The 24,693-nt window shown below is 41.4% G+C and overlaps 1 protein-coding gene across 3 annotated transcripts in view; it reads left to right on the top strand.

Moving 5' to 3' along the window:
* NDRG3 (NDRG family member 3) overlaps nucleotides 1–24,693 on the top strand; it is a 79,276-nt gene that overhangs the window by 11,848 nt on the left and 42,735 nt on the right. For 2 of the 3 annotated variants that reach the window (XM_044263083.1, XM_044263086.1), the window contains exons 2-3: nucleotides 7,568–7,669; nucleotides 20,313–20,348. In XM_044263083.1, coding sequence (XP_044119018.1) covers nucleotides 7,613–7,669; nucleotides 20,313–20,348 — 93 coding nt within the window. In that variant the 5' untranslated portion in view covers nucleotides 7,568–7,612. The remainder of the gene's footprint in view (nucleotides 1–7,567; nucleotides 7,670–20,312; nucleotides 20,349–24,693) is intronic. The other variant, XM_044263085.1, reaches the window with a different exon arrangement.

The raw sequence follows: 24,693 nt of genomic DNA on the forward strand, positions 1-24,693 counted from the left end.
AATTAAAAAAAAAAAGATAATGGTCCTTTCTAGTCCTGATCCTTCACCTTCCCCTCCCAGCATTAGAATTCTCCTCCTCTTCCATATAAATCTCACTTCTCCCCTTGACTTCTTTGACATCATATTTTTGCTTTTCTACTTGTATCTCTGAACTTTTTTTTTTAAGATTTTATTTATTTGACAGAGACACAGCAAGAGAGGGAACACAGCAAGGGGAGTGGGAGAGGGAAAAGCAGGCTTCCTGCGGAACAGGGAGCCCAGTATGGGGCTCGATCCCAGGACCCTAGGATCATGACCTCAGACGAAGGCAGATGCCTAACGACTAAGCAACCAAGGGACCCCTCTCTGAGCCTTTGTTTCCCTTTGTGTCTTACTGATCGGTTCTCTCTTTCTTTCCTTCCTTCTTTCTTATTTATTTGAGAGAGAGAGAGAAAGGGAGCCTGCATACTTGAGTGGGGTTGGGGGTGGAGAGAGGGAGAGAATCTCAAGCAAAATCTGTACTGAGTGCAGAGCCCAATGCTGGGCTACATCTCATGACCCTGAGATCATAATCTGGGCTGAAACCAACAGTCGGATGCTTAACCAACTGAGCCACCCAGACACCCCCTGGTTCTGCTTTCTTTCCCATCACTAAGTTGTCTTAAAGAAGAGTCCAGGGCCTGCAGCTCCTCCTCATCTCTAGTTTAGTAAGTGCCTGTGGGTATTCCGCATTAACTCACTCCTGCCTATGCTCAGGTCTCTTAGAGGTCCAAATACTAATTCTGATTCTACATTGATTTTTTTTTTCATCAGTTTCTCTGTTATTGCTTCTCAGCTCCCCCATTGCACCATTATTCTTTATCCTTCTAACTGAAAACCTTGGAAAAATCTGACTTTTTCCTGACCATATGCTATTTTTACCAACTTTATCCCAGAGCTCCCTTTTCCTCTTTTTTTTTTTTTTTCCTGTGATCACACTTGTCACCTTTCAGCTAGGATTTCTGTAGCAAACTACTAAACTCTTCTCTTTTCTAGCATATTTCCCTTCTAGTTTGTGTGAGTTGTTGAATCTTTTAAAAATCCTACTTAAGAAAAAAAAAATCCTATTTAAGGGGCGCCTAGGTGGCTCAGTGGATTAAGCCTCTGCCTTTGGCTCAGGTCATGATCTCAGCGTCCTGGGATCAAGCCCCGCATCGGGCTTTCTGCTCAGTGGGAAGCCTGCTTCCTCCTCTCTCTCTGCCTGCCTCTCTGCCTACTTGTGATCTCTCTCTGTGTCAAATAAATAAATAAAATCTTTTTTAAAAAAATAAAAAAAATAAAATCCTATTTAATTTACTGAAATCCTTTTGGGAATAGGCAGGATGAAATTAGATGAATAGAGTCTTTCTCAACCCCATCCTCATCTCTATTAAGGATTGTTGCTGATAATCAAACCTTTCAGATACTCACTTCCTCAACTCAGATGTTCTTTCCTTGTCAGCTAATGAGGTCACATATTGGATTGTCATCATTCCAAACTGATTAGCTAAGATCCTAAACAAGATCCCCAGGTGATTGTCTGTACATTGACGTTTTTATTTATTTTTTATTTTTTAAAGATTTTATTTATTTATTTGAGAGAGAGAGATCACAAGTAGGCAGAGAGGCAAGCAGAGAGAGAGAGAGAGAGAGAGAGGAGGAAGCAGGCTCCCCATTGAGCAGAGAGCCCGATGCGGGACTCAACCCCAGGACCCTGAGATCATGACCTGAGCCGAAGGCAGAGGCTTAACCCACTGAGCCACCCAGGCGCCCCTTTATTTATTTTTTTAAAAGATTTTATTTATTTGACAGAAACAGCTAGAGAGGAAATACAAGCAGGGAGAGCAGGGGCAGGAGTAGGAGAGGGAGAGTCAGGTTTCCTGCTGAGCAGGGATCCCTGATAAGGGGCCGACCCCAGGACCCTGGGGTCATGATCCAAGCCAAAGGCAGACATTTAATGACTGAGCCACCCAGGTGCCCCGAGGCACACTGTTCTAATAACAAACAAGAAATAACTCTTGTTTCTGAAACTGGTTACCAAGTAATAGCTGGAATTTTATTTTCTTATCCCTCCTCATTCCATGTTCTCCTTGTTTTTAGCCAACTACTGAGATAGTGAGGGTTCTTGTTCTGATATGGCTGACTCAAACCTTCAGTCTGGCTTCCAAGTCAATGGTGGTATAGGATTGGTCTAGGCTTCTACTACCTTTACTTCAAGGAGGTGCCTTGGTAGAGAGGAAGAAATTTGCCCCAGGTCCTACAACCAGTACATGGGCCCTGGCACAGACATTATGATAGTGGGGAAAGCAAAGGTTTTAACATTCTTGCTCTATTACTTACATAGATGGGAGATAATGGAAGTGTTACTTAACTTCTCTAAGCCTAAATTTATCATCTCTAAACTAAGACATGAAAATATCTGCCTGAGAGGATTGTTAGGAGGATTAAATGTAGGGTATTTAGAGTATAATTCCCGGCACAGAGTAGGAATTACACTTTCCCCTTTCATTCTCCAGCCATTTGGTACCCGGTTCACTGCCTCAGTTTGAGGATGGCTGGTTTTTACTTGTCAGCCCTCTGCCTCCTACAACTGGGAAAGAGGATGAACATTTTGTTATCTACTGCAGCTTATAAAATCTTTACCAGCTTTATAAGAATATTAGTAGCCCTGGGGTGCTTGGGTGCTACGTTCAGTTAAGCGTCCAACTCCTGATTGCAGCTCAGATCTTGATCTCAGAGTTGTGAGTTCAGACTCCATGTTGGCCTCCACGCTGGGCATGGAGTCTACTTGAAGAAAAAAGGAATATTAGTAGCCATTATTACCAGGATGGGATCTAGCAGCCCCGTCATTTATGCAGATGAGGGAACTGCAGACTTTAAAGATCCCCAGGAGGGAGTCAGTCTGTGTAGCTGAGAGATCTGGAGATGGAGTTTTCCACTGTGTGATCTTAGTTTTCTTATAGGTGTTATAAAATCCCTCTTTGGCAGTGGCTTGGGACAATGAGAACTGAGCAAAAATTGAATCTGTGGAGGAATGCAGTAGGTCCCCTATAACGTGGAAGGTAAACATCTACTGTCTTGTTGCCAGTTCCCAAGTCATATTGGAACAGTTCACTGCTCTGCATTTTCTGTATCTGGCCCAGCTGATAGGGACAGGCTTCTCATTTAATTTGTGCCCTTGCTTAAGTGTTTCTCCTGGCACAAACATTGCATTTTTCTTCATCTTTAAGAAAATGCATAGAACACTAGATGAATGCCAGTCACTTTGGAACTGAGGACACCTCTGGCTTTCTGTCCCTGTGGTGTCTTGACAGATCTCTCCATGCGGAGTTACTTTTGAATAATTATCATCTTGCAAGGGTCTGCTTTCAAGTGAGTGAATTAAAGTGGGAATAAAGTGGGTGGATTGGAAAGTAATTTCAGGAAACCACCACTTTACATGGAAAAAAGAACAAGTGGAAATAGACTAAAATGTTAACAGTCCTTGTCTTTAGATAGAAGGACTGTGAGTAAAATATCTTTTTATTATTCTGGGATTTCACATTTCCTAAAGTGAACACATACTATCTTTATAATAGGAAAAAGAACTTTAAAATTGCCATTTTAAATTACTGGTAAACGGTGATATCCAAATGAAAAGTAACCATAGTTTATAGCGTGATTAATAAACACACAACTAGGGGCGCCTGGGTGGCTTAGTTGGTTAAGCATTAGACTCTTGGTTTCAATCTCAGGGTCATAAGATGGAGACCTCAATGGGCTTCTATGCTCAGCACAAAGTCTGCTTGAGGTTCCCTCTTCCTCTGCCTGCTCCTCTTGCTTGTATGCATTCTCTCTCAAATAAATAAATAAGTCTTTTAAAATAAAAATAAAAATAAACACACGAATATAGATCTCAGTTAGGCCAGTATTTTGGGTTAATTGGGTCAATGTGGTATTGTAAGAGAATTGCAAATACCAGCTGAGATTTGTGACAAAAGATTCAAGCCACCTCATTCCCTTATGAAATGTACATGGTAGGGGTGCCTGGATGGCTCAGTCAGTTAAGTGTCTTCCTTCAGCTCAGGTCATGATCCCAGGGTCCCTGCTCATCAGGGAGCCTATTTCTCCCTCTGCTGCTCCCCCTGCCTGTGCTCTCTCTCTGTTAAGTAAGTAAATAAAATCTTAAAAAAAAATAAAGTAGGGGCACCTGGGTGGCTCAGTGGGTTAAAGCCTATGCCTTCAGCTTAGGTTATGACCCCAGGGTCCTGGGTTTGAGCCAAGCATCAGGCTCTCTGCTCAGCAGGGAGCCTGCTTTCATCTCTCTCTCTCTCTCTGCCTGCCTCTCTGCCTACTTGTGATCTCTGCCTGTCAAATAAATAAATAAAATCTTTAAAAAATAATAATAAAATAAAAAAGAAATGTATGTGGTATAAAAACAAAATAAAATAAAAATTCAGCTTCTGGGGGCACCTGGGTGGCTCAGTGGTATAAGCTTCTGCCTTCAGCTAGGGTCATGATCTCAGGGTCCTGGATCGAGACACACATCGGGCTCTCTGCTCAGCGGGAGGCCTGCTTCCCCCTCTCTCTCTGCCTGCCTCTCCGCCTGCTTGTGATCTCTCTCTATCAAATAAATAAATCTTTAAAAAATTCAGCTTCTGGCCATTCAGTAGCTCACTTAAGATTATAGGATCCCTGGGACACCTGGGTGGCTCAGTTGGTTAAGCAGCTGCCTTTGGCTCGGGTCATGATCCCAGCCTCCTTGGATCGAGTCCCACATCGGGCTCCTTGCTCAGCAGGGAGCCTGCTTCTCCCTCAGCATCTGCCTGCCGCTCTACCTGCCTATGCTGACTCTCTCTGTCAAATAAATAAATAAAATCTTAAAAAAAAAAAAAAAAGATTATAGGATCCCTGGCAACTGAGAAAAAGAACCATGTTCTTTTGGAGGTTAAATACCATCAGGTTTGTGCTCTGTTAAGTGGCACAGATGTTTGGGATGCTCGTGATTGGCCTGTGGGATCCGTGTTTGAGGAGTTTCTTGATTGGCGTCCTCTGGGTTCTTAGGAGGAATGATAAAAAGGCTTTTGTTAGTTTGTTCTCATGTAGTCACAGTTGGAAGCAGAATTTATTTTGGTGTATTGGTCAGTAATAGCTAAAAGGTAGCCTAGAATCTATACCTTCTCCATAGCTAAGTAAATCAAAGCCCTGTAATCCTATGTCTGGAGGGAAAAACAGAAAAATGAATTAATATAGTAGACTAATATTTTATGAAGGCTTTTGTGATTGTCACCAATCAGAAATAATTGTTTCTTCCTTGAACTATTTTTTTTTTTAAGATCTTATTTATTTATTTATTTGACACAGAGAGAGAGAGAGATCACAAGTAGGTGAAGAGGCAGACAGGGGGGCGGGGGAGCAGACTCCCTGCTGAACAGAAAGCCTGATGCGGGGCTCGATCCCAGGACCCTGGGATCATGACCTGAGTCAAAGGCAGAGGCTTTAACCCACTGAGCCACGCAGGCTCCCCTTCTTTGAACTATTATGGCCCTTATTTTTACTTCTCATTTTGTAGTTAGTTTTATAGCTAGCTGTCATCTCTACTCTTTAGTGAGCTGGTGGAATGCAGGGGCCTTTTTTTTAATCTTCCATAATGCTTTGCACACTGGCACTCAGTAAGTGGTAATAGCTATATCCCCAACTTACTTAATTAGCATTTTTCCTGACTTACGAGTTCATGACCAAGGCAGAGGGGGAACCTGGGCCTTTAAAGTCTGGAGGGGAGTCACTTGTCTGTAATATCCAGTATTTGCAGCCTCTCCCCATGACTCCCTGTCCAGTGGGATGGAGTAAGGCTTCATGACTCATTACCCTGTCTCCTCCTCTCCAACTACTCTCCTCTCCTAGAACTGTTTCCCTGTCTTCTCCCTCTCTGTGTTAGTTATCTTTTGCTATAAGACAAATCACTCCAAAACAGAATTACTATTATTATTTATACTTTCCATTGGTCGGGAATTCCAGTGGTGGCTTGGTAAGGTGGTTCAGCTCAGAGTCTCCAATGTGGTTGTAGTCATATCTCTGGGGTTGCAGTCATCTGAGGTCTTGACTGAGGCTGGAAGATCCCTCTGCAAGATAGCTCACTCACATGGCTGGCAGGCTGGTACTGGCAAGATGATTCCTCTTGGCATAGGCCTCCCCAGAGGACTGTTTGATATGCTTCACAATACCATAGCTGGCGTCCCCCAGAACTAATACGTGAAGACTATGACGTCTTGAAGCGTAAGCTATGCCATTTATGACAAAGCCTCAGAAGTTATAGATTGTTGCCTCTGCCATATTTTATTATGTTACACACCCCTGATTTATTTGGATCGGAGACTACATGACTGCAAATATTAGGAGTCAGGGATCACTGAGTTATTTGGAGGCCATCTTGGAAGCTGGCTCTCATACTCTCCATCCACTGTTGTGATTCCCCAAGTAAAGGCTAATGAGTTTAGCCTTGGTTCATCTCCCCCTTTCTTTATTTTATTTCTTAAAGATTTTATTCATTTATTTGACAGAGATCACAAGTAGGCAGAGAGGCAGGCAGAGAGAGAGAGTGGGGGAAGCAGGCTCCCCACTGAGCAGAGAGCCCGAAGTGGGGCTTGATCCCCAAATCCTGAGATCATGACCTGAGCTGAAGGCAGAGGCTTAACCCACTGAGCCACCCAGGTGCCCCTCATCTCCCTCTTTCATTCTCATTCTTTAATCAGGGCCTCATCCTAGCGTTAGCCTTCAATTTTTGTTTCCCTCTTAATCCTTCCTCCCAAACTGTTATTTCTTGAAGCGTAACATTGAGCATGTTGTACTCTTAGCTATACATCTTCAGTAACTAAACTGGACACTGCAGAAGGGCAAAGACTACTGTATTAATTAAAAAAAAAATACTACCACAAATTTACTTAGAACAACACACAACACACATTTATTACCTGACAATATCTGGGGGTTGGGAATCTGGCATGGGTTTACCAGTCTTGTGCAAGTCTGTAAGTCGAAGTTGTTAGTCAGGGCTATTTTCTCATCTGAGGTTTGATTGAGGAACGATCCACTTCCAGCTCACATGGTTATTGGCAGCAGTCAGTTTTCGCAAGTTGTTAGACTAAAGGTCTTGGTTTCTTACTCTTTTGGCTGGAGACCGTCCTCAGTTCCTTGCCATGTGGCCCTCTTCACAACATGCCAGCTTTTTCAAAGCTAGCAAAGGAAAGTGTGTTTTTCAGCAAGATGGATGTTAAAACATTATATAATATCATCATGTACAGCTACTTGTGTACATTCCATCACTTGCCATTTTGGTTAAAAGCAAGCCAGGGGTCCCACCTACCCTCAGTGGTAGGAAGGGGGTTATGCAAGGGTATGAATAGGAATAGGAGGCAGAGATCACTTTAAAGTCTGTCTGCCTTGACTATTTAGTTTCCTTTGTCTTCAGCATCCTGAGCAGTGTATGACACATACTAAGCTCTAGTATTTGAATGAAGGGACCTAGTGAGACTATTGTGTTTTCAACTTCTAGTTTAAGTCTCTTTCTTTACTTCATTTTCTTCTGTTTCAGAGTTACTGATCTATTCTTGAGAATCCCCTGCTCTCATCTGTCCTCATGGATGAACTTCAGGATGTTCAACTCACAGAGATCAAACCGCTTCTAAACGATAAGGTAAGGACTACACTGTTTTCACTAAAATATATATGTCTTTTCTTCTGTGATAGATTCATTTTCTATATTTTCTGAGTAGTAACTAATTCAAAACACATTTAGTTTTTCTATGAAGGAAATACTTAAAAAATATATTTCTTAAGACTCTTTTTGATCTCTTTCCTTCCTTTTTTCTTTCCTCCTACTTTTGCTTCCGTGGACTGAATTCAATCAGATTATCCTTGAGATTTTCCTGTTTTACTGATAGAGACGGTAAAGGAAAAAATAATATGACAGAGTTACACAGAAAGTATAAGAGAAAGGTTTGACTTAGAATCCAAGTGCCTGACTTTCAATCAATAAGAAAAATGAACATCCAAGGGGCGCCTGGGTGGCTCAGTGGTTTAAAGCCTCTGCCTTCGGCTCAGGTCATAATCCCACATCCTGGGATCCAGCCACACATCGGGCTCTCTGCTCGGCAGGGAGCCTGCTTCCTCCTCTCTCCCTACTTGTGATCTCTGTCTGTCAAATAAATAAATAAAAAGAAAAATGAACATCCATGGCTGGTGATGTATATAGGCTGCAAAACTTTCCCTAAAGTTTTTCAAATCTATGATGTGACCTTTCTGTCAGCTTTGAGGTTTCATCAGGTTGTGTGGATGCTGATAATACACCCTATTTTTATGTTAGTGTTATAGAACAGTGGACAGCGTAGTTCACAGCCACCAGGATTCAGGGAGGGGTGGTGTGATGGTAGGTGTCCCTCCCCATTCAGTAAATGTGCCTGAAATTCCCTCTTTTCTAACCTGTGCTTTGGGTTTATTGTCATTGCACCTATTAAAATACTCTTTATTTTTTTTATTTTTATTTTTTTTTATTTGACAGAGAGAGAGAGAAATCACAAGTAGGCAGAGGCAGGCAGAGAGAGAACCTGAGCCGAAGGCAGAGGCTTTAACCCACTGAGCCACCCAGGCACCCCCTATTAAAATACCCTTGTAGCTTGGTGTGAATGAGCCCGTGACATTCTTCCCTGAGAAAAGTATTGATAGGGGCACCTGGGTGGCTCAGTTGTTAGGCATCTGCCTTCAGCTTGGGTCATGATCCCAGGGTCCTGGGATCGAGCCCTATATCGGGCTCCCTGCTCAGCGGGGATCCTGCTTCTCCCTCTCCCTGGCTGCTCCCCTCCCTGTGTTCCCTCTCTTGCTGTGTCTCTCTCTGTCAAATAAATGAATAAAATCTTAAAAAAAAAAAAAAAAGAAAGAAAAATATTGATAAAAAGTAAGAGTAAAGATGGATGAGGTTGGGATAGGGGTGCTACACCAGAAGATACTGTTGCCCCTTATCTTTTTTTGCCCAAAGACCCACCTCTAACTTCTGGGGCTGTTGACTTACTGCGTGTTTATTAATTTGCTATTGGATCCTGCCAGGCCCATTTTTATTCCCGTGACCTCATCTCTCTACCTACATTCCCACCCTTTCGTTATCTTTCACTAGTTTTTGCTTTCTCCCTCCTGAAACTGCACAAACTTTTTTTAGTCCCCATTTGGTTTTTCCTGCTGCTTTCCCTCATGTTTTCAGAAAACTCTCTCCTCCTTTATTGCCTTTGGTGCGTGTGAAGGGCTGTCCCCAAAATGGTGTGCCACAAGGAGGAGGAAGGAAATAAAATCTGCATCTGTAGAGCTTATGTATAGCCACAGAGATGAATAGTTATAGGTGGGAATAGGCAGTTTAGCTTCAGGAAGGTAGTAATCTATCCTAAACCTGGCTGCTCATTAGAATCAGATGGGTAATTGTTTTAAAAATACAGAATACTGGGTCCCACTGTAGACCAACTGAATTGGAATGCGAGGAGAAGGGGATGGGACACACACATACCATTCTGTGATCAGTGGGGTCTTAGACTTTGTCTGCTTTCTGGAATTATTTGAAATTTAAAAATCACCATTGGTTTTTGGTAGAGATTCTCCACAAAGATTCTGACTGAATTGGTCTGGGGGATGGTTGAGCTTTTTTTAAAAATCCCAAAGTTGAGAACCATGCCTCAAGTGACTGGTTAGTCATTGTTGGAAATGCATGACCTGATATTTGAGGACTGGGGCACAAATAGGAGGAGTATCCTTCCTGAACCCTGGAAATTGATAGGATGCCTGAGTAGCACCTACATGAAAGAGCTGCAGGAGTTAATTTACCACATATCTCATAGAAAAGACAGCTGGAAAGGGAAAGATTGAGTCAATCTGACCATAGAAAAGCAGTGAATTAATTCCTGTGTCCTTCCTTCTTGAGGCCATAGTGATACCTTGGCTGCATCTGAAGTGTGCCCAAGTGGTATTGATTGAATTGTGCACCTCTCCTCTCCCCAAACTCACATGTTAAAACCCTCACCCTCTACGTGACTGTTTGGAGATAGGGCCCTTAGAAGTGATTAAGGTTAAATGAGGTCATAGGGTAGAATTGGAGCTTGAATCCAATAGAATTGGTGGCCTTGTTCACGAGGAAGAGTGCGATCTCTCTCTCACACATAACTGGCCTCCCACGTGAGGACATAGCAAGGTGGTAACCATCTGCAAGCCAGGAAAAGAGCTCTCACCAGAAACCAAACCCTGCTGGAATCTTGATCTTGAACTTCCATCCTCCAGAACAATCAGAAAATCAATTTCTCTTATTTAAGCCTCTCAGGCATTCCAAGTAGTCTAAGACACCAAGCTATCAATGTCTCACTTCCTAACATCTGTTAGCTCCTCTTTGATAGGCCTATGGTTTTCCTACCCACTTTCCATGCTCCCTCTCTCTCTCAATGCTTGCTGTGGAGCACGGTTTTGGGCTGGACGTTCCTGTTCCCTCACTATTCATGAGAGCTCCCCAGCTCCAGCCCAGCTTTGTAGAAGAAGATCGGGAAGAGGTCCTCTTTAAATGGCGGCATTCCCAAAGAAAGAGTTCCACCTGCTGTGGTCCCCCTGCCTCAATACATGAGTGCTGCTCTCTTTGCCCAGCAAGTGTGTGCTTCTGCATTCATTGTGAAAGGTGTGATGATATATTGGCAGTGTCCGTCATCATTTACTCTGTTTGATCCCCCGGGAGCCCGGTGGTATAGGGAGCACAGATCAGTTTGTTCCTATACTGCTGGTAAGAAAACTAAGGATGAGAAGGGTGAAGTGTCTTACTTGGATTGAGTACCAAAGAATGCTTGCTCTGGACTTTTCAGTTTTGGGCTGGACTGTTGTGTACCTTGTAGGATGTTTAGCAGCATCCTCGGTCTTACCCACTAGATGCCAGCATCTCTCAGTTGTGACAACCAAAAATGTCTCCAGACATTGTCAGATGCCTCCTGGGGGCAGAGTCTCCCCATTTGAGAACCATTACTGTAGGGGATAGGCCTCCAAATTTGAATAGAAGTCTTGAAATTATTTGTTTGGGAGGAGTTGTTGGGTTTTTTTGGTGTTTTTTTTTTTTTGGCTAGCCTCCTGTTACTTATTAAGCACTCTTATGTGCCAGGTGTTTTACCTACCTTCTCTCTTTTAATCAAAAGAGTATTCATTTGAAGTACATAGTATTATTCTTCACTTAGTAGAAGAAGAAAATCTGATGGAAAAACTGACTTGCCCTGTCAGTATGTGGCAGAGTCAGGACTGAAACCAGGTCTGTCCTATCCTAATACCTGAGGCCTTTCCACTATGCTGACCCCATCACCTCTGTGGCTTGCCCTGTCTATTTAAGGAAAAGTCTTAAAACATGTATCAGTTCACTTCATCTTTTTGTCCATTCTTGTAGATATACTCTTATCCAGAAGCCATTGCCGTACCCTTCCAGGCTTCAGGGCGCTGGAGGAAGTCTAGACCCAACCTATTATGGAGAGATTTGTCCTGAGATGACTATAAGGAAGCATTCTCAAAATAGCTCTAAGTGAGGCTTATGTTAACTCATCTCTTGTCATTTGTTGGTACTTTTCCCATTTAATTTTAGCGTGCTGGTAATTTTGTCTGTGGCTCAGATTTGTGAAGAAGTGGGTAATTTTGCCATGCTTGTTTTGGCTCCAGTGATGAAAAGATGCAACTGCCAGCACTTATCTTTGTTTTGGGGGGCAGAAATTGTACAGACATATGAACTGATTTTTTTTTAATACCATTTAACTATTTTTAGTGCATTTTCACAAATATTATCTTCTCCTTAAATCTTCCCACCTCCTATGAAATGAAATAAGTCGTTAAAGGTTTTAAGTACTTGAAATGGAGTTTTAACCCCATTTTACAGGTAAGGCTCAAAGTGGTTATATGACTTATCCAGGATTAGTGTCTAGTAAGGTGGTGAAGCCAAGACTAGTACCCACATCTGTTGACTTCAACCCAGATCACAGGGTTTAGGCCTCTTCCCACCATCTGCTGCCTCTTGGAGCTGGTTATTCCAGCTTCCTCAGCTAACCTTATAACAAGCAAGAGAGTTGACCAGTTAGTGCTTCCTTTTCCCTGACCTCAACTACATTAAAATATGTGCCAGAAAAGACTAGCAGAAAAATGATAGCAGCTGTTTGTTGGTAGAGAGATGATAGATGATTATAGTTTTCTTCATACTTCTCTACAATGAGCATGTACCTTCCTTTTTATAATTAGAAAACCAGAAAAGGGGTTACCTGGGTGGCTCCAGTCAGTTAAGCATCTGTCTTTGGCTCAGGTCTTGATCCTGGGTCCTGGGTTCAAGCCCCACATCCACCTATCTGCTCAGCAGAGATGAGTCTGCTTGTCTCCCTCTCCCTCTGCCTGCTTGGTGCTTGCTCTCTCTGTGTGTCAAAGAAATAAATAAAATCTTAAAAAAAAAAAGAAAGAAAGAAAGAAAAGAAGAAAAAGAAAAAAGAAAACCAGAAAAAAAGGATTTGGTACGGTGTGAAAAATACTGGGCCTAGTGAAAGCCAAAGGGCAGTCTTGAGGAAATAAGTAGAAGGCCACCGTTGGCTTCTACAGAATCGAGGAAATATCAAGGAGGGGAATAACTATTTAGTGGGGAGAATAGAAACAAGTTACTTACTTATTCCTGGTTGTTAAAATTGAAAGTGAGATAGACCCTACTGCAGTTTAAGTTTTCGGGCTCTACGAGTACCTGGAAGTGTAAGCAGAGGAGAGAGGAGGGAGAAGCTGTGGGTGAGCATTTTTGTAACTTTAAGGACAGCAGAAAGAGCCAAAGGGGTTAGTGCCAAGGCTTTTTTTTTTTTTTCTTTAATTTTAAAAACAGTTACTGACATTTTCATTAACGAGTGTTATCTGTGAAGTGCTACATCTACTGTGCCCTGGAGTGTGTCCCTTAAATGTGCTAAGAAGTAATTGTCCCATGTTGTCAGAAATGGCTTAGATGGGACTGGAGCAGGAAGTGAGTTCCCAAGCAAGTAATGGTGCCATTGTGTCAAAACACTGTCAACCAGCTACAGGAGCAGCAGGAGATGGTGGAAGAAGCCTTAGCCATGGAAGTTTTTAGTGCAGGCGGTCAGTGACACATGTTGTTAGCCTGATAGTATGTTAGTTTAGAGGAGAGGTTATTTTAGAGTTGAAATTGTACCTTTTCAGCAGTCTGCAGATGATTATCTGATTGTAGATAGTTTTATCCAAGTATCTGACCTCTTTACAAATTTCCTTATGAAATCTGTTTCTTTTTTTTTTTTAAGATTTTATTTATTTATTTGACAGATAGAGATCAAAAGTAGGCAGAGAGGCAGGTAGAGAGAGAGGAGGGGGAAAGCAGGCTCCCTGCTGAGCAGAGAGCCCAATGCAGGGCTCCATCTCAGGACCCCGAGATCATGACCTGAGCCGAAGGCAGAGGCTTTAACCCACTGAGCCACCCAGGCACCCCTGAAATCTGTTTCTTAATTAATATTTTTTGAAGGTAATAATGTAGATGCTCTAAATATATATACACATATACCCACATAAGCACTTGTGTATATATATATATATATATATGTGTGTGTGTGTGTGTATATATAATTTTAAATCTAGATTATCAGTTTGAGCAGAGTCCTATTTTTTTTTCAATTTATTTATTTTCAGAAAAACATTATTCATTATTTTTTCACCACACCCAGTGCTCCATGCAAGCCGTGCCCTCTATAATACCCAACACCTGGTACCCCAACCTCCCACCCCCCCACCACTTCAAACCCCTCAGATTGTTTTTCAGAGTCCATAGTCTCTCATGGTGCACCTCCCCTTCCAATTTACCCAAATTCCCTACTCCTCTCTAACGCCCCTTGTCCTCCATGCTATTTGTTATACTCCACAAATAAGTGAAACCATATGATAATTGACTCTCTCTGCTTGACTTATTTCACTCAGCATAATCTCTTCCAGTCCCGTCCATGTTGCTACAAAAGTTGGGTATTCATCCTTTCTGATGGAGGCATAATACTCCATAGTGTATATGGACCACATCTTCCTTATCCATTCATCCGTTGAAGGGCATCTTGGTTCTTTCCATAGTTTGGCGACCGTGGCCATTGCTGCTATAAACATTGGGGTACAGATGGCCCTTCTTTTCACTACATCTGTGTCTTTGGGGTAAATACCCAGGAGTGCAATTGCAGGGTCATAGGGAAGCTCTATTTTTAATTTCTTGAGGAATCTCCACACTGTTCTCCAAAGAGGCTGCACCAACTTGCATTCCCACCAACAGTGTAAGAGGGTTCCCCTTTCTCTACATCCTCTCCAACACATGTTGTTTCCTGTTTTGTTAATTTTGGCCATTCTAACTTGTGTAAGGTGATATCTCAATGTGGTTTTAATTTGAATCTCCCTGAGGGCTAATGATTATGAACATTTTTTCATGTGTCTGATAGCCATTTGTATGTCTTGATGGGAGAAGCGTCTGTTCATATCTTCTGCCCATTTTTTGATGTGTTTGCCTGTTTCCTGTGTGTTGAGTTTGAGGAGCTCATTATAGATCCTGGATATCAACCTTTTGTCCGTACTGTCATTTGCAAATATCTTCTCCCATTCCGTGGGTTGCCTCTTTGTTTTTTTGACTGTTTCCTTTGCTGTGCAGAAGCTTTTGATTTTGATGAAGTCCCAAAAGTTTATTTTCGCTTTTGTTTCCTTTGCCTTTGGAAACATATCTTGAAAGAAGTTGCTGTGGCTGATACCAAAGAGATTACTGCCTATGTTCTCCTCTAGGATTCTGATGGATTCCTGTCTCACGTTGAGGTCTTTTATCCATTTTGAGTTTCAGATTCCTATTTTAAAACAGTTTATTAATGATTGTAAAATATAGATTTATTAATCTGTGTTGATTAATCTTTATCAACAAAGAAAAACAGTATTTTCTAGGCCTATTTAACTCTTCCGCTTATACAGTTCCTTATCTTTTCCACTTTCTATTGGTAAGGATTATTGTCTTTTGTTACTAAAAATGCCATTTCTTATTCTGTTTGACATTTTTTTTTAATCAGTTTGTTTCTAAAATTTTTACTGTTGTAACAACTCCTTTCCATTTTAGTTCCTACCATATCAATTGCATGTAACTTTGGTATTCATTTCTCTTTTTTTTAAAGATTTTATTTATTTATTTGACAGAGAGAGAGAGAACATAAGCAGGGGGAGAGGCAGAGGGAGAGGGAGAAGCAGACTCCCTGTAGAATAGGGGAAGTCCGATATGGGACTTGATTCCAGGACTCCAGGATCATGACCTGAGTCAGAGGCAGTGGCTTAACCAACTGAGCCATGTAGGCGCCCCTAGTATTCATTTCCTAACTCAAATTGAGTAATTTTCTCAATTTTGAGATGCTTATAATCATTATAAAATGATGTTTACTGCATTTACTAAGTACCAGGACTGGGGATAGAGTGATAAATCAGACACAGGTCAAGTTCACAGAAAAGGTAGATTTAACTCAAATCTTTTTCAATTGTTAGTTAGTTCTAAGATTTTACACATCTTGCCTTTCTTTATATCTGTTGTTTTCTGTCTTTTGAACTACATATGCCTCTTGACTGGATCTCATGTTGGGAAACTACATTTCTCTTCTCCCTAGAAATTACTTGTTTTTTAAATGCCCCCCACCCCTTCTTTTCATACTTTATTCATTGATTTATTCTTACTTGCTTCTTGCTTATTCTCCAGGCTTGTATTTGAGAGAATGACTTCTTTTTAATTTACCTTCTTGAGCTGCTTCATTTACCTTCTACATTTGGCTCTGAGGCTGCACCAGGAAATACTGCCCTTGGCTGGCTTCTACCTTGACTGTAACTTACAGTAAAAATATATCTTTTTTCTTGACTTATTCTTTTTTCTGTGTTTCCCCAAATAATTCTATTACTTTAAATTCCTGCGTGAATCCCTTTCTGCTAATTAAGTCTGTTTAGTGCAAGAATCTCTCTGAACATGGAATTACTGGTATCTTCAAAATGAATAGAAAGAAAAGAAAACACCTAGAGCTGGAAATGTGTAGAAGTTTTGTTAGAGTGTAACCATGTACCTCAAATACCAGAGATAGGTAAGTCTCCAGCGAATTCTTTCTCCTTCTAGGATACATCCAGTGAATAGTATTAAATTTTTAATGAGTCCAGAGAATATGGCTTCAGTTTACCACAGGTGAATGGGGTCCAGCTAATGATCTCCATTCAGACACTTGGATGCCAAATACTGTCAGACATACCTTATGATATCCTTTCTCTGAGATGATCACTCAAGAAACTTGAAGCCATTCTTTAAGACTGTCTGGCATGTCTTAAAAACAACAACAGCAGAGACACCTGGATGTCTCAGTTGGTTACACAGACAACTCTTGATCTCAGCTCAGATCTTGATGTCAGCGTTGTGAATTCAAGTCCTGGGTTGGGTTCCATGCTGGGTGTGGAGCCTACTTAAAAAGAGAAGACAAATTAAAACAACATTAAGTTTTACACTGAGGAATGTATAAAATTGTTGAATCACTGCATTGTATATCCAAAGCTAATACAACACTGTATTTTTTTTTTAAGATTTTATTTATTTGACAGACAGAGACCACAAGTAGGCAGAGAGGCAGGCGCAGAGAGAGGAGGAAGCAGACTCCCTGCTGAGCAGAGAGCCCGATGCGGGGCTTGATTCCAGGACCCTGGGATCATGACCTGAGCTGAAGGCAGAGGCTTTAACCCACTGAGCCACCCAGGCGCCCCTACAACGATGTATATTAATTATACTGGAATTAAAGTAAAGAGGTGTTAGATAATCTTCATCCAATTATTATTACCTTTTCTCTGGAGTCTAGCTGTATGTTGGATAAAAAGCATATAGTTGTTTTTCGCTAGGTACTTAAAGAAGAGTGGCTTTGATTTCTGGAGAGAATTGCCTCTTTCTGCTTTTAGTATTTTAGAGGCTTTGTGCTCCTCTCAGGCTTTAGGAACTCACAAAATACCTCATGACTGTGATCATATGGTTGTGAGGAAGGGGAACTCATGCATATAATGACAGCTGCTTCCAAATAGCTCACCAGAATTTGTGTCTGTCTATTTTATGACCAAGATTTTAGTTCAGTCTAGAGTGATTTTCTCTAATCTTACTAAATAATTGGAATGAAGCCCTATTATCTTTTTTTTTTTTTAAGATTTTATTTATTTGACAGACAGAGACACAGTGAGAGAGGGAGCACAAGCAGTGGGAGAAGGAGAGGGAGAAGCAGGCTCTCTGCTGAGCAGGGAGCCCGATATGGGGCTTGATCCCAGGACCCTGGGACCATGACCTGAGCTGAAGGCAGATGCCCCCTAATATGATCTTTTTTTACATTATTATACATTATTTCTCAAGTGATTAAGTGAACCTTTAAATCTTATATTATAAAATACCAAGTTACAATCATATTTTTTGTACCATACCAAATGTTTTTTTTTTCTAGTTACAGAAAGGGAGGTACTTGCTCATTATAGAGAAGTATAAAGAAAATTATAATCATTATCTTTCCATTGAGAAATAGTTGCTATTGTTAATGTTTTGGTGTTTTTCTGCTAGTCTTTTGGTACATATTCATGTAGTTGAGATCAAAGTGTGAAGACTATTTGTATCCTAATTTATTTTCACTGAATGACCATATCCTACTGAAACCATCTACCCTAGTCCATGAGAGGGCCCATTTTGCTTCTCACAGTCTAACTAGAAATGACTTCTCTGAAAAAGTTCTTAAGTATTGTATGAGACTAGTGGGAGTCGTGGAACATGATAATCCTTTCGCCAATGGCAGCATTCTTTGAAGATGTGCTGTACGGTCCCATCTGCATGGTTTCTTTGCATGTTGTGACTGCATCAGACTTTATTTGTGAACTTGGTTTCATGCCAGGAATAATATTTCAGACTAGCAGTCTCTACCACTCTCTTTGCTGTTCTTAGTGCCACCTCCTCTCTCTGTGATTGGTAATCTATTGTGGCTTTACTGCCACTTACAGAGAAACAAGGATGTGTTCATCCATAGCCTTATTCTTTCAGAATCTTTCTGTATTTGCAATGCCCAATAATACAGTAGGTACTAACCACATGTGTCTGTTGAGCACTTGAAATGTGAATAATGTGACTGAGAAACTGGATTTTTTTGTTTTAATAAATTTTAGTTGATGCATGTAACTAATGTCTACCACAGTAGATCATGGCACTCTAGATCATCTCATTTAGTTCTGCTAGTTACTCTTATGGAAAGGACAGCTTGTATCTTTGGGTTGTGTGCATGTATGTGGTGTTTTATATACTGGGCTTAAAAATTTTTTTAACCTCTCTGTTTTGTCCTGCCAGGAGTGTAGAGTGTGATACAGAACTAACTTACTTACTTTCTTTCTTTTTTTCTTTCTTCCTTTCTCTCTCTCTCTCTTTCTTTTTTTCTTTCTGATTTATTTACTTATCCTAGATGTGGAGAGGGTCAGAGGAAAAGGAAGAGTCTCTCTTTTTGTTTTTGTTTTTAAAGATTTATTTATTTATTTATTTGACAGACAGAGGCAGAGAGGAGGAAGCAGGCTCCCCCCCCACCGCTGCTCAGAGAGCCCGATGCAGGGCTCAATCCCAAGACGCTGAGATCATGACCTGAGCAGAAGGCAGAGGTTTTAACCCACTGAGCCACCCAGGCGCCCCAAGAGGAAGAGTCTTAAGCAGACTCCACCCTGAGCGCAGAGCCCAGGGCAGGGCTTCATATTACAACTCCAAGATCATGACCTGAGCTGAAACCAAGTTGACTGCCCAACCAGTTATGCCATTGAGGCACCCCAATACAAAACTGCTTCTAAGAGGACCTTCTTGAAGGGGTATGGGAGTGCTTCACACTCCTTTGGGATCAGATATCTAGATCCTGTTTGGAGGGGCAGCTTTTGGGAAGGTGCCCAGTAGCAGTTCTACTGGAAGCCATTCTAGACAGAATAGAATATGTTATGATAGCATGATTTCTAAATAATGAAAAGCTTTTTTTCCAGGGGAGGAGCATTTACTTTATGAAAGATCAAGTCAATGGTTTTTTCCCTCTAAAACACATCATTCGGGGTGCCTGGGTGGCTCAGTGGGTTAAAGCCTCTGCCTTCGGCTCGGGTCATGGTCCCGGGGTCCTGGGATAGAGCTCCGCGTCGGGCTCTCTGCTCGGCGGGGAACCTGCTTCCCTCCTCTCTCTGCTGCCTCTCTGCCTACTTTTGATCTCTGTCTGCGAAATAAATAAATAAAAACTTAAAACCAACACATCATTCATTATTCTTTTTATATACTCCTAGGTCATATAGTTTGCAGCTCTGGGATGTGAAATGGTACAAAAAATGCCTCTGAGTCATTTCCATTGATTTTTTTTTCAATCAAACATTACTATGATATAATCTCTTTTTAGAAGCTTGGTGAATTCTTCTTGGGTCTTTTGACTGTATTCTACCTTTTAAATGACTCAGTGACTTGTTCTTTTCCTATCAGCTATTTCACAGGATGAACAGATATGCCAGCATATTAGGAATCCGGTTTGGTCTGTCTTTCCCTTCTTCAGTGAGATTGCCCTTTTCCCCTGTTAAATTTGAGTCTTCTGGGATGCCTGGGTGGCTCAGTTGGTTAAGCATCTGTTTTTGGCTGAGGTCATCATCCCAGATCCTGGGATCAAGTGCCATATCAGGCTCCTTGCCCATTCGGGAGTCGGCTTCTCCCTTTGCCTGCCATTCCTCCTGTTTGTGCTCTCTCTTTCTGCGACAAACAAATTTTTTAAATCTTAAAAAAAAAAAAATTTACAAGTCTTCAATTTTTCATCCATCTATATCTTTGTTCGCTCCTTGATCCTTTAATTCCTGGTTCCAGGTACCCTGGCTCCTACCTTCTATGTTCCTCTCAGGATTGGCCTTCAATCCTGTTTTTTCCAGGTACTTCCTAGGTGGGTTGTGAGTGTGCTCTAGGACTCTGATCCATGTTTTACCCTCTTCCCACAAGTTCTCATTGCCCTCTTCAGGTAGGGAAGCAGGAAGCTACAAACTACTGGGCAACAGGGTTCCTTTCCTTTGTCTTCACACAAAGCCTGCCAAAGTGTAACCTCGCCTTTTACTAACATATGTTAGGAGCCCACCCTGCCTCTGAAGCCTTTTGATGAGAACTGTTTTAGTTTATGGCAACCAAGAGGCTGCACGTGCACTGCTTGCACTGTGAACTGAATTTGCTGCACATTTGGGGAAGCCACATGGGGAAACTGACTGTGTTTTCTGCCTTCTGTTGACAGACTGGTACACGAAACTTCCAGGACTTTGACTGTCAGGTAAGGACTGTACAAGCACCAAAGTGGGGCTATGTACAGGATCTCTGCAGTGCTTCCCTCCCTCTCCTGGTGGCCTGTAGAAGTGGATCTCTCTTCATAGCTAATCATAACTCCTTCGTGTTCTTTTGATCATTGGATCAGGTTTATTTAAAATGATTTGCTGTCGTGTTCAAAAATTGCCTGCCAGGTGCCTGTTTTATGGTTGTAGGTTACTGGGTTGAACTGTCACTTTGTGATTAAGATCTCTCCTCAGATGATACTGGTAACCTCAGTCACAGGTGTTAAATGGAGGGTTGTCACTTCACTGTGGAGATGGTGGGGTAGGGACAGTTTGGAGGGGAGACTTATAAACAAAATCTTTTTATCTTTTTTTTTTTTTAAGTTTTATTTATTTAAGTAATCTGTACACCCAATGGGGCTCGAACTCATGACCCCGAGATGAAGAGTTGCATGCTCCTTTGAGGCAGTTAGGTGTCCCGACAAAATCTTTTTCTAAGAGAAAAAGAGAAATTAACTAAGCATTAGTAATACAAAATGCAGGTTTCCTTTGACTTTATGCTCGGAGATGCAAAATTCAACTTGGCTAATTAGGATTTAATTAAATGATGCAGTTCTTCCTAGTTGCTTTTGCCTATATCTCTGTTGCCAATTTAAAAATCAATAAAATGAATGAGCATGTCTCCATCTGCCTACTTTATCTACTGACTGGCCCTGAAAGAAACGGGAGGAATGAGTACATGGAAATGAGAACCTTATAAGCCCATGCAGCCTGACTCTCCTACTTTGAGGATGGATGTCATAGTAGTGACTGTTAGAAGCAACATGAAGTAGACTTAAAGTACTAGGCAGGAAACGGGCACCTGGGTGGCTCAGTGGGTTAAGCCGCTGCCTTCGGCTCAGGTCATGATCTCAGGGTCCTGGGATCGAGGCCCGCATCGGGCTCTCTGCTCAGCAGGGAGCCTGCTTCCTCCTCTCTCTCTGCCTGCTTGTGATCTCTCTCTGTCAAATAAATAAATAAAATCTTTAAAAAAAAAAAAAAGTACTAGGCAGGAAAGGGAGGTGCTAGAAAACCAACTTCCTTGCTTCTAGGATTCAGCCAACCTGTACATGCATAGGCAGATAGTTATTTTTATTTTATTTTATTTTTAAGATTTTATTTATTTACTTGAGAGAGGGCATGAACAGAGGGAGTAGGAGAAGTAGATTCCCTGCTGAGCAGGGAGCCTGATGAAGGGCTCAACCCCAGGACCCCAGGATCGTGAACCCCAACCGAAGTCACAGCTCAACTGACTGAGCCACTCAGGCACCCACAGGCAAATAGTTATATTTATTTAATTCATTTATTTGATAAAGAGGGAGCACAAGCAGGCAAAAAGCAACAAGCAGAGGGAGAGGGAGAAGCAGAGAGCCCAACACGGGGCTGGATCCCAGGACCTTGGGATTATGATCTAAGCTGAAAGCAGATGCTTAACTAACTGAGCCACCCAGGTGCCCCCAGATAGTTATTTTTAGATATGCATTTTTATATTAAGTACAGTGGAGTCTCTATAGCATTAGAATTGAAAGGAAAAACTAAACCAGTTATATCATAATAATGTATTAGGTACCTACTATAGATAGTAAACATAAATCATCTCTAGTTCTTAGAGCCCTATCACAGGTGGTTTTTATTATCTTTGTTTTACAGATAAGGAAATTGAGAATCAGGTTTCATAACTTGCCATTGGGTAGAACTGCAGTTGCAAAACTTCATTCTTCCTGGATCTGTAGCCTATTCTTTCCAACCTGGAAAAGTCTAGAACTGAAAAGTTTTAAAGAGTTGAGTTGGGTTGAGTTGTTCTTCAGTTAGCTGAAGTGCTTTAACAGAACAGGTGTAACTTGTTTTTATAAGGAGCAGGTTCATAGCATCGTTACAGATTTCTGAATCCTGGTGTCAGACACCTCTTGCTATGAAAGAATCACTTGCTGTAGGTCCTTCACTCAAGAAATAAGTCATTTTTGGATAAGTGGTGGCAGTTAAGTTTGGGTTTACGTGTTTTTAATTTGATCTAACTTCAGTTATGGTTTGGATTTAGGTTTAACCAGTTGAATTTGACTATTGTTAATATCTGATATAATTTACCTAGAAGGAGATCATTTAAGAGAGTATAACAGTAAAATCCAAGGTGAAGAATTCCAGAAATAGTATATGTATACTTCTACTTAAAAGTATAAAACTGGCATGCCTTAGTGGCTCAGTCAGTTAAGTGTCTGTCTTCAGCTCAAGTCATGAACCCAGGTTCCTGGGATCAAGTCCCACATTATCCTCCCTGGTTGGTGGGGAATCTGCGTCTCCCTCTACCCCTCCCTGCCAACTCCTGTGCACATGCATGCTCTCTCAAAAAAAAAAAAAAAATTATAGAAGCATTGATTATCACCAAATTGAGTACCTCCTCCCCCCAAAAAGAAAAATTACATATAAAAAATTTCAGGCTCAGGGTGCCTGGGTGGCTCAGTCAGTTTGGCATCCAACTTTTGATTTCAGCTGATTGTGATCTCAGATTTCTTGGATGGAGCCCCACACTGGGCTCCACACTCACTGGAGATTCTTCTTAGGATTCTCTCTCTCTTCCTTTGCCCTTCCCCCCTGCTCTCTTTCTCCCTCCAAAATAAATAAATAAATCTTTTTAAAAAAATTAAATGCTCACTGGGGCACCTGAGCGGCTCAGTCTTTAGGCGTCTGCCATCCACTCCAGTCTTGATCCAGGGGTCCTGGGATCAGGCCCCACATTGGGCTCTCTGCTTCTCCTGCTCCCCCTCCCCCTGCTTGTGTTCCCTCTCTTGCTGTCTCTGTCAAATAAATAAATAAAATAGATTTGTGTGTGTATGTGCTCCAGGACCCCAGGACCATGACCTGAATGGAAGGCAGACACCTAACAATTTAGCCACCCAGGCACCCCTAAATAAAATCTTAAAACAAAAAACAAAAAACAATTACACGCTCAATGAAAAATAAGAAAGGAAAAAAAAAGTAAATCAAAATAACTTGTTATTTCACTTGGGTTGATATTTGTATATATCCAATTTTTTCACACATAAAATATCCTTAGATATAAATGAAATTTAGCTTTAGAAATATAATTTTTGGGGCACCTGAGTGGCTTAGATGGTTGAGCATTTGCCTTTAGCTTAGGTCATGATCTCTAGGTCCTGGGATCAAGCCCCATGTTGGGCTTCCAGCTCAGTGGGGAGTCTGCTTCTCCCTGTCACTCTGCCTCTCCCCCTGCTTGTGCTTTCTCTGTCTCTCAAATGAATAAATAAAATCCTTTAAAAAAATGTAATCATGAATGGGTTTTTTTTTTTAATTGAGGTTTAAAAATATTCTGACAAGGGCATCTGGCTGGCTCAGTCAGAAGAGCATGTGACTTTTGATCACAGATCACGAGTTTAAGCCCCACGTTGGGTGTAGAGATTACTTAAATAAATAAATATTTTTTAAAAATCTGACAAAAACTTAAGCCTTAATATAGTAACATGTTCTGGCCTTGTGAAATCTATGTTTTAGTTCAATCCTGATACAAATAGAACAGTGTTGAGTGTTTGTCACTGTCTGTCACAGGTTTTGAATGTATAGGCACTTTGTGCTCTAAAGAAAAAAGGGGCTCCTGGATGTCTTAGCTGGTTAAGCAACTGCCTTCAGCTCAGGTCATGACCTTAGGGTCCTGGGATCGAGTCCCGCATTGGGCTCCCTGCTCAGCGGGGAGACTGCTTCTCTCTCATCCACTCTCCATGCTTGTGCTCTCTCTGTCAAATAAATAAATAAATAAAATCTTTAAAGAATGTAATAATAAAGAAGAAAAAAATCATAGACCGTTCTTTTTTCCTCCTTCCGGCAGGCATCTGCAAGTGCTCTTCTACAACCATTCTTGTCTGTCTCTTTGTTATAGGCTTATGTGATGTTCAGGAGACTGGGACCACTGGGTCAGGAATCTAGCAACAGGTTGATAGAAGGCCCAAGAGCTGGGAACTGTGATGTGAGAAGTCTAGAATGTCCTGGTCTCCTGAAGGCGCACCAGAAACTATTGGGCATTCTTAGGAGACAAAACAACAGATCCAAAGCCAGCGTTGTCACTAAACGGAAAAGCATTCAGCATTGGCATTGGTGTTGACCATTATTATAACTGTGGTATCATATTACCTGAAGCCATTTAATCAGGGCTTCCTTCTGAAATCTGTCTTGCCTAGAAAAATCTTTAAGGCATATTTGATGATGTCCCTGGGAAGTTACCTTAGAATCATCAACCAAGCTCACAATTTCAGTCCAAACCCCCTTTTTTCAACTCTGTTTTCTTTACCAGTCAAGTAT

This window comes from Neovison vison, chromosome 8, assembly GCF_020171115.1.
Source record: "Neovison vison isolate M4711 chromosome 8, ASM_NN_V1, whole genome shotgun sequence".
Taxonomy (NCBI): domain Eukaryota; kingdom Metazoa; phylum Chordata; class Mammalia; order Carnivora; family Mustelidae; genus Neogale; species Neogale vison.